The sequence below is a fragment of the Sesamum indicum genome, linkage group LG5, assembly GCF_000512975.1.
Source record: "Sesamum indicum cultivar Zhongzhi No. 13 linkage group LG5, S_indicum_v1.0, whole genome shotgun sequence".
Classification (NCBI taxonomy): Eukaryota; Viridiplantae; Streptophyta; class Magnoliopsida; order Lamiales; family Pedaliaceae; genus Sesamum; species Sesamum indicum.
Genome location: NC_026149.1, coordinates 4537387 through 4552360, shown reverse-complemented (window position 1 = coordinate 4552360; position 14974 = coordinate 4537387). Strand labels below are relative to the sequence as shown.

Below are 14974 nucleotides of genomic sequence, written 5' to 3'. Positions count from 1 at the left end.
AAGCTTTGCTTTAATAGTGCTAAATTAAAATAGTATTTGAAGCACATGAAGCAAACTATGTGTGTTTAAAGATTTAATAACAAGTATGGCAAAATTACATTTTTCATCTCATAGGATACGAGAATTTATATTTTTTGTTATAATATTCAATTTCTTTTTATAGTTAGTTTCGAGAGCCACTTTTTATCGAACAATAAAAAACACATACATAAATCATATGGTTGTCGTTTATTTCTTCTATGAAAGTTGGAAGTGGGACTATACGTGCCAAAAAGTTCCAATTTTGGAAATATTTTACAATTCGAGTAAAATGAAGGACTAAAATTGTTATCTCTTTATATCGTCGAACTAAAAACGCAATTTTTAGTTAAATATATGATACTCGGTTGAGGACTTAACTCACTTGTAATTTTATGATTAATTTTATGTTTGATAATAACTATAAATGATCAAAAGTATTTACCAATTAGATTAATTTATTTATTTTTCCTAACTATAAAGAAAATGATGATCTTGTGTCTATTCACATGATAACTCAAATTGGTGATGATTTATTAAGATTAGTTGTTTAATTCTTTCATTTTGATAAAAATTAATACTTATTTAGCTAGTTGAAATGATACTAAAGCCCCATAGTGTTTAATTATTTCGATTGACTTTTCTATTATTGATATTTTCTTTACCGTGCGCCTATTTTGGCCTCACTAAGCTTTTGTTTATGTATTTCGATTTTCCTCCTTCAAATACAGATAATAATATGAACAAATCAAAGTCTAGCTTACCTAGAAAAGTTATGGAAGTAGAGGTGAAAGAGGCCTAATTTTTAGGGCATGTGATCAGTCTGGCCATTAAACTATTTATTTTAATAAGTATATTATTGTTTTGATTTATGTTAGATTACGTCCTAAGAATAGTGCCTAAACAAATGGACCTACTTTTGGGGCGTGACGTAAATATATATACATAAATTGTAAGTATATTTTTAACAAAATTATATAATTTGCTCATGTATAAAAAACATGAATTGTTCTTATGAACATTTACAGAATATATTAATCTAAAGAACTAAAAGAATTTGCTTATGATACAAATAAAATTTTGTCTGTTTATATGTTTTTTATCATAAAATTTGAAATATTTTGATTCCTTAGACTTTTTTCAAGTGAAAATAAAAATATAAAAATTAAAAACTGTTTTGAAAATTTTAGTTTACTATTAAAATAGCTTTGTTTCAAGTGAAAATAAAAATATAAAAACTAAAAAACTGTTTTGAAAATTTTAATTTATTGTTAAAATAGTTTTGTCAAATCAAAATAAATAATGAATGTGATATATGTAAATAAATATAAAACGGTTGGTCTGTAGGAGTCACGTTACTTGACGTTGTCTTAAGATCGTGATGGCCTCCCTCCACTATCGGCTCACCACCATCTCAAGATAAAACTCAAGAAGGCCTCAACCGGTGTCTTCTATTGTGAGCATGTTCTATTAAGTTGTCCAAATATATGTAGTAAGAAGAATAGAAATGTGAGAATTGGATGCAAGAGTGAGTTGTGTGTGTTCGTAGACCCCTAAGACCTCCTATTTATAGTGTTAGGATAGGACATGTAACACCCAAAATTAAAAAGGATGTTACACACTTTAATTTGAAAATTAAAATTGAAATATTATTTTGAAGTTTTAAAACTTCAAATTGTAACAATCCCCCACAAGTTTGAAAACTTCAAATGATATATAAGCAAATACAATAGAGCAACTGAATACTATGCAATAGGTGCAGGAGCCTTCCAGGCTTGAGCCTACACTTAGTATTGACGATTTCCATTTGGGGGAGCCATAATAGACTATGCCTTGAATTAGGTCCCTTCGCCAAATTTCAATACGTCACACACACAGTATCGACATCGGTGTTTGTTCAAAGCGGGTTAGCACTAGTAATAGCCATGCACTCTATTCTTGATCTCATGAGAGTTTTAGGGTTAGCCCAAACCCATAGCTACGGCCTCATAGCAACTCTCATTTAGGTGAAACCTCCAAGAGTACGTGTGAACTATACCCCGTGGAATTTCCGCCTTAGTCTCATTGAGATTAAATCCCAACCTAACATCACACTATAAAGCACTATCACCATAGGAATGGAGGCGAGACGCTCCTCATAAAGTAGTGCTAAATGATCACGCATTATAGGTTGTTCCTACCCATTGAAACTTTTTCATGGGGTCTCCAATCACAAAGGTTGGGTTACTCCGAAAGTGACTCCTTTGTGGGCTTATGCACATCCCCTTGATGATTCATATACACCCTTTTTGGGTTAACCTTGGTCAAATTATTTGCCAAATTTTTCTATTTTACAGAATTAAGAGATATGACATTTCTTTTTAATAATGATTTCACACTCTTATACTTAGCTTGTAGATGTCTAGTCATTTTCTTACTAGAATGTATCTGCTTCACAATATCTATATTTGCCCTGCAATCACAATGTATAGAAATAGATGACAAAGCTTTATTTAACAATGGGATATCAAGTAATAGGTCTTTTAACCATTCAACAGGTGTACAAGCAGCACTCTAGAGCTATTAATTCAGCTTTTATAGTACTTCTGGATATAACTGTTTGTTTTTTAGAACCCCAAGTTATTGTTGCTCCACCCATCATAAAAAAATATCTACTAGTAGACTTAACCTCAGAGCTCTCAGTAATCCAATTAGCATCACTATATCCTTCAAGTATATTGGAAAAACCTTTATAATATAAAGAATGGTTTATTGTTCCTCTAATATATTTAATAATTCTTTCCAACGCATTCCAATGATTACTTAGATTATGAGTGTACCTACTAAGTCTACCAACTGTGGAGGAAATATCTGGTTTTGTCCTATTAGAAAAATATAGCAATGATCCTATAATTTGAGAATATTTTAATTGAGAAACAGGTTTACCCAGATTTTTGTTTAAATGTGTATTTGAATCAAATTGGGTAGAAACAGACTTATGATCATAATAATTGAATTTCCTTATAAATTTTTCAATTGCTACAGATTGGTCTAATAAAATTCCTTCTTGAGTTCTACTAACTTTTATACCCGAAATTATATTTGCTTCTCTCATATCTTTCATTTCAAAACTATTTGATAGATAGCTTTAACATTTCCTATAATTTTTATATTAGACCCAAAAATTAATATGCCATCTACATATATGCATAAGATCACATACTCACCATTTTCTTCTTTACAATATACAGGACTATCATGCTCATTTGACTTGAATCCATATCCTATAATCACCTTATTAAATTTCTCATGCCATTGTTTAGGAGCTTGTTTCAACCCATATAAAGATTTCACTAACCTACACACTTTATGTTCTTGTCATTTAACCTTAAAACCTTCAGGTTGTTCTATATAAATTTCTTCATCAAAAACCCCATTCAAAAATGCAGTTTTAACGTCCATTTGATGAATCATCAGCTTATATATAGATGTTAAAGCCAATAAAGTTCTAATAGTTGAAATTCTAGCAACCGAAGAATAGTATAAAAATAATCCATCCCTTCTTGTTGTGTAAATCCTTTTGTTACTAATCTTGCCTTATATTTATCTATTGATCCATCAGCTTTTAACTTTTTCTTAAATATCCATCTACATCTTATTGGTTTACTACCAAGGGGTAAATTAGATAAAATCCAAGTATTATTTTGAAAAATTGAACTATACTCATCATTAATAGCTTCTTTCTAAAAAGGTGCATCAATAGAAGATATTGTTTCATCATAAGTTTGTGGATCCCTTAAACTAAAAATGTGATAAAATCATCACCAAAATTCTTTTCAATCCTAGCTCTTTTACTTCTACTTAGTTCTATAGATTCTCGTTGCTTATTTTCTAACACCATACTACTAGATGATTCATCTCTAGAAGATTCAATTTTTGAAATGTAAGACTCACTTTGAATTTTAGTCTTAAAAGGAAAAACATCTTCAAAGTATGTAGCATCTCCAGCCTCAACAATTATATTGTTAGATATTCCACTAACCTCAGAATTAAACACTAGAAACCTATTTGTAGTACTATCTTGGGCATATCCAATGAGGATAGCATCTACAGTTTTAGGACCTATTTTCTTTCTTTTGAATTCAGGTATAATTACTTTCGCTAAACATCCCCACACTTTGATAAAATTTAGTCTAGGACTCCTATTTTTCCATAACTCATAAGGTTTTTTAGTATTATATTTAACTATTATGCGATTTAATGTACAACAAGAAGCTAAAATAGCTTCTCCCCACAAATTTTCTGGTGCTCCTGAGTTTATTAGCATCGAACCATATCCATCAAAGTCTTATTTTTTCTCTCAACTACGCCATTTGATTGTGGTGAATAGGGAGGTGTGAACTCATGTATTATACCATTACCTTCACAAAATTTTGACAACTCTTCTGAAAAATATTTTTGTAATGCCCCGAAGATTATAATATCTAATTGGGGGATTAATTGATAAATCTTTATAAAATTTAGTTAATTGATAAATAAATTATATATCATAATTGGAATATAATAAAACTTGAACGGATTAAATTGGAGTTCATTATAATATTTTGGGACAACTTATATTAATTAAGAAAATTTAGGAGGAACATGATGGGTATTTGCAAAAAGTCTAATAAAAAAATATATATAATAATAGTATTATGTATATATATTAGTAAATTATATATACATATATTAATATATGTATATATATCCTAGTAAATAATGTATATATTTAGTAAATAATAATATATATATATGTATAAAAGAAAAGAGAGTGAGAGAATTGATAGTGGGAAGTGGGGGCCACCAGCCCACCACATCACTCTCTCGTTCCCTTTCTTTCCCTTTCTTTTCTTTTTATTTTGTTGTTGCTATACACACACAAACATACACACACAACACACACACACTTTCGACCTAAAACGAAAGAGAGAAATCGAGGTACGAAAATGTAATTTTAATTCTTATTAATTTATATAATTATATTATTTAATTAGTCCGTTTATTAAATGTTGTTTATATTGAGCAATGTACCATTTGATCAAAATATTTTATGAGTTTGACTATTTAAAATAGTGTCGGATTAAATATCAAATCGGATATAAAAATGATATTGTTGGTTAGTTAGATTATTAAATTTATTAGATTTGAATATTACTATAGCTAATTTATACAATTCCATCGGAATTGTCAATCAAATACGCAATTCTACGTATTGTATGTAATTAAAGTGTATAATAGCGAGAAATTGATAGAAAATTCATAGAAATGTTTCGAGAATTATATTTAATAAATGGTATGTTAATAAAGAGGAAAAACGAAGATTTGTACTTCGAAAGAAATGAAATATTGAAGAATTATTAGAAATTGTACGAATAATATTTAATATTATATTTATAAGAAGTTACGATATTCTCGATATATTAATTGTGTGTGGTATAACTCATTATAGGATACATGGGTAAAGTGAAAAGACCGAACCACTACCTATTGGATAGATAAAAGCGTTGTAAGGTCGAGGTTAGTAAATAATTAGTATTATCTATATATGTATCTTTATTTGTGATTTTACTGTTATCTGAATTTGTGGTTCATGCAACATGGATTTATCTGAAAGTACATGAGTGATGGATGATTTGATTTGATTGATGGTATTGTGTACGTGGAATGAGAAAATACGTTGAAATATTATGTTTGTTGTTTGACGTGTTGTGGATGTCTGAAAATGAGAATATATGGATATACTATTTTATGTTACTAGTTGCTTACAAGAATGGTGATATGTAAAAATGAGGGAGTGGTGGAAATTGAATATATATTGTGGCGTGAGTATCCCTTGATGTGTTGAAAAGCCTATAAGGCGAAATGAAATGAAAAGAGCTTTGATGCGATATGAGAAAGAAATAAAATGAAAAGAGCTTTGATGCGATATGAAAAAGATGTGATATGAAAAGAGCGATGCTGCGATATAAAAGAGCTATGATGCGAATTGAAAGAGCTATGATGCGAAATGAGATTGATGAGCCGGCTGTCAAGGGGATTCACTTGAACTTATATAACAGTGAGATTGAGTTGACGGGAAAAATACAATATCACTTTCTGGTAAGCAAACTAGGAAAAGGGAAGTTTAATTTGATTATCTTATTGCGAGATAGCTATGTGGTGTAATAAAGATGATTATGTGGAAGCAAATTGACTATATATTCTATGCATCTTGCCTATTTATCTTGTTTGAGGTTACATGTGATATACATATATGGATAGGGCTGGTTATTTGCTTACTGAGTGGCAGACTCATCCCTCTGCTGACATTTTCATTCAAGAATAGACTTTGAGGTGTTTGACTGTTGAAGAGTTGGTCTACGTGCTATACTCAGGTAGGTCGGACTAGTATGCAGTTTTCTCCTCTTTGTCAGTTAGAGTACAAATCACATTTTGTCTGTACAGAGAGAATATAAACGTACGGATTACTTGTGACGAATCACTTTGTGGTGTCTGATATGTATATTTATATATAATGTTGTGAGTTGATAATATCTATTATGACGTGTTGGGATTACGTATGCAAATTGATTAGATGGTTATGTGCAAATGTATACATATGAACACAGGGATTACTATAAGTATGACGTTTAGGGTAGATATAGCCCTTGTAGCGAAGGGGGTGCAACAATTTTCCCCTCTATCAAACCTTAATATTTTAATCTTTTTCTCTAATTGTTTTTCAACTTCATTTTTATAAACTTTAAACTTATCAAAAACTTCATCCTTAGCTTTAATAAGATAAATATAGCAATACTTGAAAAAATCATTTATAAAAGTTATAAAATATTTATTACCACCTCTAGTTGGAAACCTATTTGAATCACAAACATCACTATGGATAAGACAAAATATTTGAATTTCTTTGAACTGATTTATAAGGCCTTTTAGTTTGTTTTTCTTGCCCACATATTTCACATTTATAGTCAATATTTACTTGAAATTTTGAAATCAAACTAAGTTCCATAAGTTTTTTAATCTTTCTATTACTTACATGTCCAATCTTTCATGCTATAAAATACTAGATTCAATATTGAGAATTAAATTGAAATCTTCCTTGATTTCATTTACAATATTCAATTTAAATAATCCGTCACTAACAAGTCCTTTCCTAACAAAAATATTATTTCTAGTGATTACAACTTTATTTGACTCCATAACTAGTTTGTAACTTTTGCACTAAACAAGACCCACTAATTAAATTCTTTCTAATGTTGGGAACATGTTGCACTCCTTCAAGAATTAATGTCTTTCCAAAGGTCATCTTTAGATCAATACTTCCAATCCTATAAATTTGTACGGCTGTATTATTTCCTAGTATCATGCTTCCTCCACTTGAGTTCTGATAGGATTTAAACCTTGATTTGTCAAAACAAACATGTATATTAGCTCCAAAGTCTAGCCACCAATCATTATTTTGATATTTAAAGTTTACTAATTAAGGTATAGATTATAACCTGATAGACGGTCCCTCTTCAACCAACATATTTACTTGTTCATGCTGATTCTTAGGCTTAAAGTTGAACTAGAAGTATTTTTTTCAGTTTTTCGAAAGTAACAATCCTTAGCCATATGATTAGTCCTTCCATATACAAAGCACATCCTTTCTTCATTTTCTTTGCCTTTATCATTCCTATGATTTTGAATTTTAGGTTGAGTATTATTATGGCGATAATCGTTCCTCCAACCTTTTTTATTGTTCTTAAACGTAAACATTCATCCTATGTTGCTCCTCTATTCTCAATGATTTAAAAGCTTGAGTTAAAATTGATACACCGTGTTGATGTCTTAAACCTTCAGCAAAATTAGACCGAGATGGTGGAAGCTTATTAATCAAACATGAAACTTTGTAATCTTCACTAAATTTTGTACCACTTTCTTCTAATGGTCTTAACAAATCTTGAAATTCATGTATTTGCTCATTAATAGATTTTCCATCAACCATAGTATATTTCATGAAAGTAGAGGCATTAAATCTTTGTATTCCAGGATCATCAATCCCATATTAAGTTTCTAATGCATTCCAAAGTTCTTTAGCATTAGCATAAGTATAAAACACATCATAGAGCCTTTCTGATAAAGCACTTAGAATACGATTATGACAATGATAATCTACCTCTTCACGAGTATGCCAAGAATTTAGTTCAACATTATTATCAATGGCAGAAATAAATTCAAGAACATGAGTTAACCAATATCTCATTTGGTTTTGCCATCTTTAAAATTAACCCCATTAAACATTTCAAATTTAACACTGTTAGCATACAAAAGAGAAGCCATTATTTTCAAAATAAGTTAGAAAATAATAAAACAAAGAAAGGAGAATGTCACTGTAGGAGTCAAACAATAACAAATCAATATTCAACAATAAGAGCAATATATATTATACTAAATATTATAGCATATATAAACTCTAATTTAGCAATGTAATTACTAATAAAGAGAAATATTAACGAAAATGTATGAAAGGATTTAAGATAATGACTTATTATTATAAGATAAATTCTAATGCGTATAATGCGTTCTATTTGGTTTTCAAAATTTGAGTATGAGAATTAATTAAATATAAAACTTTGTACAAGCATGAATCAAAATTCATATTTAAACAATAAACTTGATTTGTGAAGCAATATACCAACAATTAATTTCAATATATGTAAATATTAACTAAACCACATGCAATATCAATATGAACAAGTTTGTTACAATGATGAAGACAATAATGAATAAATATTTCAAAGCAAAATTAAGTTGTAATAGAGAGAAATAAAATATAGCCTTAAATCTAACTATTTAAGATTAAAACATCACGATTTTAGATTGTTCTAAAAATTTTAGTTTACTGTTAAAATAGCTTTGGCAAATCAAGATAAATAATGCATGTGATATATGTAAATAAATATAAACGGCTAGCTTATAGGAATCACGTCACTTGATGTTGTTCTAAGATCGTGATGACCTCCCTCCGTGCAGGTACCATCGGCTAACCACCACCCCAAAATAAAATCCAAGAAGGTCTCAACCGGTGTTTTCTATTGTGAGCATATTTACGAGAAGACTAGAGAACTAGAACTTATCAAGTTGCCAAAAAATATGTAGTAAGAAGAATATGAATGTGAGAATTGAGATGCAAGATTGAGTTGTGTGTGTTCCTTAACTCCTAAGACCTCCTATTTATAGTATTAGGATAGGACATAACACCCAAAATTAAAATAGAAATAATAGTCATTAGTAGGGTGTTATAAAATTAAAAAGAGTGTTACACACTTTAAGTTGAAAAATAAAATGAAATATTATTTTGAAGTTTAAAACTTCAAATTGTAACAAAAAAACGACTGCAATATGCACAACGTACATACCTTTCACTACTATATAAAAAAATACAGGGTTAAATATAATTTACCTCTATGAAAATTGAAAAGTTAAAAAAAACCCTCTAAAATAAGAAGATACAAAAAACCTAACATTTGAACAATGATGCACATTGTCTCCTTGCTCAATGTGTTTTTTGCATCATTTTTCAAATGTTAGGGTTTTCTTTAAGTAATTTTTATTTTTTCTATAGGTTTTTTTTTTAACTTTCTAATTTCATATTAGGTAAATTACACTTAACCCAAAAATACGAAATGATTACCTTTTGACAACAATTTAGAGCAATTTATAGAGGGAAATTCTAATCCGTATCCTACTTGATCAAATTTAAATTAATTATAAGGATCATTACACTCTCCTCTCCTGAGATTTGGTGTAATTATACGTAAAACTCCTGTGATTTGATAAATTACATCTAGCAAATAAGTATTTTCATTAGTCAAAATTCACCAAATTTACTAATATTAACCAAAAAAAATTGAATAGAATTTGATATTTACCCTCAATTGATTTATTACTCACTCATTGCAGGGCAAACCTCAGGGATACTATATGTAATTTCCCATACCACAGGGGGTCTACGTGTAATTACACCAAACCTCTGGGGGAGGAGTGTAATTATCCCTTAATTATCTGACAACTGCAATTCACTTGTTCTGGGATTGATTTGATTCGGCGTCTGGGCAAAAATTTTCCATTTATAGGTGCAACTTTCTTTGCATTTCAACTTTGAGTTCTCTATTGAACAAATAATGATGAGTGGAAGAATCATCCAGACTTGAACAGATATGAGGAAAGCTGTACTACTGGTGTCTGAAATGATAAACCTCACATTGTTCTTGCATCAACAAATCTTTTGATCATAAAGTATAGCAATGCAAGCAACTTCATTCTCGTCATGATCATGCTGTAGGTAGGAAGAATGTCACATCTCAGGGGTCAACAAACACAGAATACTTTGATTTTAAGTATGATGTTTCTTCATGTAAGAAACCGGAGGGAATACAGCTGCAAGAATTACAAGGAATGTATTGTAATCGTGTTCACACTTGCCGTTCCGGCCCAGAACAGGATAGTCTTTTTTAATGATCATTTTTGTATTCTGATGAGTGTTTTTATCCATTGTAGTTGATGTTCTTGACTTAGTTTACACTTTCAGACACTTCATTGAAATAGACATGCAATAACCTGACATATAGGAAAGTCCAACAAATGAATACCATACATTTTCTCTTCTACCTCTGATTTCCCGATACAGAAAGTTTCTCCTTTTTCCAATGATGAGAGGTGACTTATTTCCTCTTGTACTTCTCTTGACACAATGTCTAACGGCTTTCTTGGCTATGGCGTTGACCAATATAACCACCGATGAATCAGCGCTTCTGGCCTTGAAATCCCGGCTCGCTATAGACCCTTCACATATATTGTCAAGAAACTGGTCAGATTCTACCTCTGTTTGCAGCTGGATTGGAGTTACGTGTGGTTCTCGCCACCAAAGAGTGACTGCTTTGGATATTTCTACAATGGGACTTGCAGGAAACCTGCCGCCCGATATGGGAAATCTCACCTTTCTTGTGTCACTGAACTTGAGTAGCAACAGTTTTCATGGCAGCCTGCCCCAAGAGCTGGCTCAGTTGAGAAGATTGGAAGTGATCGATTTCAGGTTCAACGACTTCGGTGGAGATGTTCCTTCTTGGTTCGGGTTCTTGGGTGAACTTCAGTTCTTGAATCTTAGAAACAATAGTTTCAGTGGTTTCGGGCCAACTTCTATTGCCAACATGTCGAAGCTTGAGATGCTGGACCTGTCCTACAACTCTTTACAGGGGAAAATCCCTGATGAGATTGGAAATCTGCATAATTTGAAGAGGTTGAGTTTGCAGTTTAACAAGTTTGATGGACTAATTCCAACGACAATCTTCAATATCTCGAGCCTGGAGTCTCTTGCTCTTACTGGGAATAGCTTATCAGGTGATCTGCAAGGTGACCTCTGTGGCAGCCTTCCAAGACTCATTGAGCTATATTTGTCTTCAAATGAGTTGGATGGCCAGATACCTTCAAACATTTCTCAGTGCTCACAACTCCGTCTGCTTTCATTGTCGCACAACAAATTTAGCGGCTCTGTACCTAGTGGAATTGGCAACTTAACGGCTCTTGAGATATTGTATCTAGGCTCCAACGACTTGACAGGTAATTTCGTTTCCTCCTATGTAAGTATACAAGATTTCTTATCAATCATATGCTTGTAGTTCATCTTTTTCTAGCTTGATCTGTATATTAAGACCTGATACAATTTAGCACGGCCGACAGGTCAAATCCCAGAAGAGCTGGGCGACCTTCGGAACTTGAAGGAGTTAGGCATGGGAGATAACTTTCTTAAAGGCTCTATACCTTCGACAATCTTCAATATTTCCTCACTGCAGTACATTAATATCGCAAACTGTAACCTGACTGGCGCTCTCCCTGCTGATATGTGCTCTGGTTCTTCCCGACTTCAAGAGGTCTTTTTCCATGTGAATGAGTTAGTGGGTGAGCTCCCAGAAAGAATTGGCGAATGCTCTGCACTTCAGACGTGGTCACTATCTTACAACAACATAACTGGAGTCATACCCAGAGGGGTCGGAAATTTAACGATGCTCCAGAATTTTTATGTTGGCTACAACAACTTGATAGGTAGGTAACCTCCAAGTCTATGCAATTGCAGTTCTTATGATATTGATGACAGCTTTTGAACTGAGAGCTTATAATTTTGTAGGCACAATCCCAAAAGAGATAGGCAATCTTCAATCTTTGCAAGTGCTTTACTTGGGAGTCAACAACTTAAGGGGTTCCATTCCAACAGAAATCTTCAACATATCAACTTTACAATCGATTACCGTTTTGATGAATCAACTCTCAGGCCAACTTCCATCCAACTTCGGTCACGGGCTACCTAACATAGAAGAAATCTACTTGAACGACAATAATTTAAGTGGTGAAATCCCTGATTCTATCGCAAATTCTTCTAAGCTCACCATCATCAGCTTTTCTGGTAACAACTTTACTGGACTAGTTCCCAACTCCCTTGGAGAGTTGAGTTTCCTGCAGGACATATACTTGGGTGAAAACAGCTTTGTGAGTAAATCGTCAGAGCTGAGCTTCATCCGTTCATTGACAAACTGCAGACATCTGAGAAGGTTGTCTTTAGGGGATAATCTTTTCAACAGCATTCTTCCTGTTTCTGTGGGGAATCTGTCGAATTCTCTCGAATATTTCTATGGTTACAATTGCGGCCTTTACGGCAGCATTCCAGATGAGTTTGGCAATCTCACTAATTTGTTCCTTTTAAGTCTCTACGGAAATCAGCTGACAGGATCAATACCGAAGACACTGGTGAATCTGCAAAAGCTTCAAGGATTAGCTCTTATGCGGAACAGGATAAGCGGACCTATTCCAGAGGATCTTTGTGGATTACAAAATTTGAATGGACTACTGCTTCACCAGAACCAAATCAGTGGTGCTATTCCAGACTGCATAGGAAATCTCACTGCTCTGAGGTCTCTATACATAGGCAACAACAATTTGAGTTCAGTATCTCCAAGCTTGTGGCGGCTGAATGATCTTTTGCAGCTGAATCTGACTTCAAATGTTCTAGTCGGCTCTCTGTCTCCGGATATTGGAAACCTGAAGACTGCAACAGTACTTGATCTGTCAATGAATCAGTTCTCTGGCACCATTCCTCCCTCAGTTGGCGATATGCATGACCTGATTAATCTTTCATTGGCGCATAATAAATTTGAAGGGTCTATTCCTGAGTCAATTGGTCAGCTAGTAAACTTAGCGGAATTGGATTTATCGCACAACAATCTTTCTGGCAATATTCCAAGGTCCTTGGAGAGAATTCTGTATCTCACCTACTTTAATGTTTCTTTCAATGATTTAAGTGGTGAGATCCCCAATGGTGGCCCCTTCAAGAACTTCGGTGGTGAGGCCTTCGTGTCTAACGGAGGACTCTGCGGTGATCCCAGATACGGTGTTCCCCCGTGCCAGAACACTAAAGTTCATAAATCAAACCGAAGAAAAGTGATTCTACGTGTTGTGTATGCTTTGTTGGGAGCTGCAGCATTAGTTTTCTTCCTTGTCTTGGCATGCGTATTTGTGAGATACCGAAGGAAGGAAATAGCAGCTGCAGAAACTCAGAGTGAAATATCATCCAATGCAACACTATTACGGACATCATATAACGATCTTCTACGAGCAACTGAAGGGTTTAACGATAGCCATTTGCTTGGCAGTGGTGGTTTCAGCTCTGTCTATAAAGGGACTCTCCGGGACGGTGATACCGTTGCCATTAAGGTATTCAACTTACAACAAGAAGGCGCTTTCAAGAGTTTCAACAGGGAATGTGAAGTACTACGTAGCCTTCGACATAGAAATCTATGCAAAGTTATCGGTGCTTGCTCCAACACACATTTCAAGGCCTTGATCCTTGAATACATGCCTAAAGGGAGCCTCGAGAAGTGGATATACTCGGACGACCGTTTCTTGGACATCATACAAAGAACTAGCATAATGATAGATGCAGCATGTGCATTGGAATATCTCCATCATGGTTACTCAATACCCATAGTTCACTGTGATTTAAAACCTAGTAATGTGTTATTGAACGAAGACATGGTTGGCCATCTGAGTGATTTCGGGATCTCTAAGCTGTTAGGTGAAGACGATAGCTTTGTGCAGACCACCACTTTTGCAACATTGGGTTACATTGCACCAGGTAAACCATCTATCCCTTCAACTTTCCAACTTTTAATGTATGATCAATGAGTCCATTTTGCTTCTTTCGACTATTGACAGAGTATGGATCGGAAGGTTTAGTGTCGATAAAGTCAGATGTATATAGCTTTGGGATTATGCTGATGGAAGTTTTTACAAGAATGAAGCCGAGCAGCGAGACGTTAGCTGGAAACTTAAGCCTAAGGGGCTGGGTGAAGAGTTCCATACCTAACGCCATAGCACGAATCATTGATCCCGGATTGTTGAGGTCGGAAGAAAAGATCGTCGTCGATAAAACGTTGGAATGCTTATCTTCCATAATGGAGTGGCTTTGAAAATTCTCCATGGAAAGCCCTGGTGATAGGATTAGCATGGAAGATGTTGTTGAGGCCTTGAAGAAGATCAGGTTTAAGCTCTTGGAATTATTCGCATATATTAAAAAGGGTAGTGTTTAAAGATGGTGAAACTTGATGATATATATGTTGTTCTGTAGTATTCTACAAGGAAGGTACATTCATTAAATACTATATATATATGTATATGAATCGATGATAAGTGAGACATGTTTAAGTTGTTAAATGTATATGATTATACTGATGAAAATAATCTTGCTTGTTGTGGGATTATTTTGTCTTAGGTTATTTGCTTCGGATGTCTACTCCTCTGTATTTTTCTAAAATAGCTAAAAATCTCTTAATGTTTTAAAAATAGGTTAAAGCCCCCTCCTAAAAATTTTAGCAAAAAACTGTCTGCCGCTAAAAACTAAAGGAAG

The 14974-nt window shown here is 33.2% G+C and overlaps 1 protein-coding gene across 1 annotated transcript; it reads left to right on the top strand.

Moving 5' to 3' along the window:
* On the top strand, positions 10692 to 14537 carry LOC105162157 (probable LRR receptor-like serine/threonine-protein kinase At3g47570). The gene is made up of 4 exons (XM_011080126.2): positions 10692 to 11637; positions 11758 to 12120; positions 12203 to 14203; positions 14284 to 14537. The coding sequence occupies exons 1-4, from the start codon at positions 10728 to 10730 to the stop codon at positions 14535 to 14537; spliced, it is 3528 nt and encodes a 1175-aa protein (XP_011078428.2). The 5' UTR covers positions 10692 to 10727.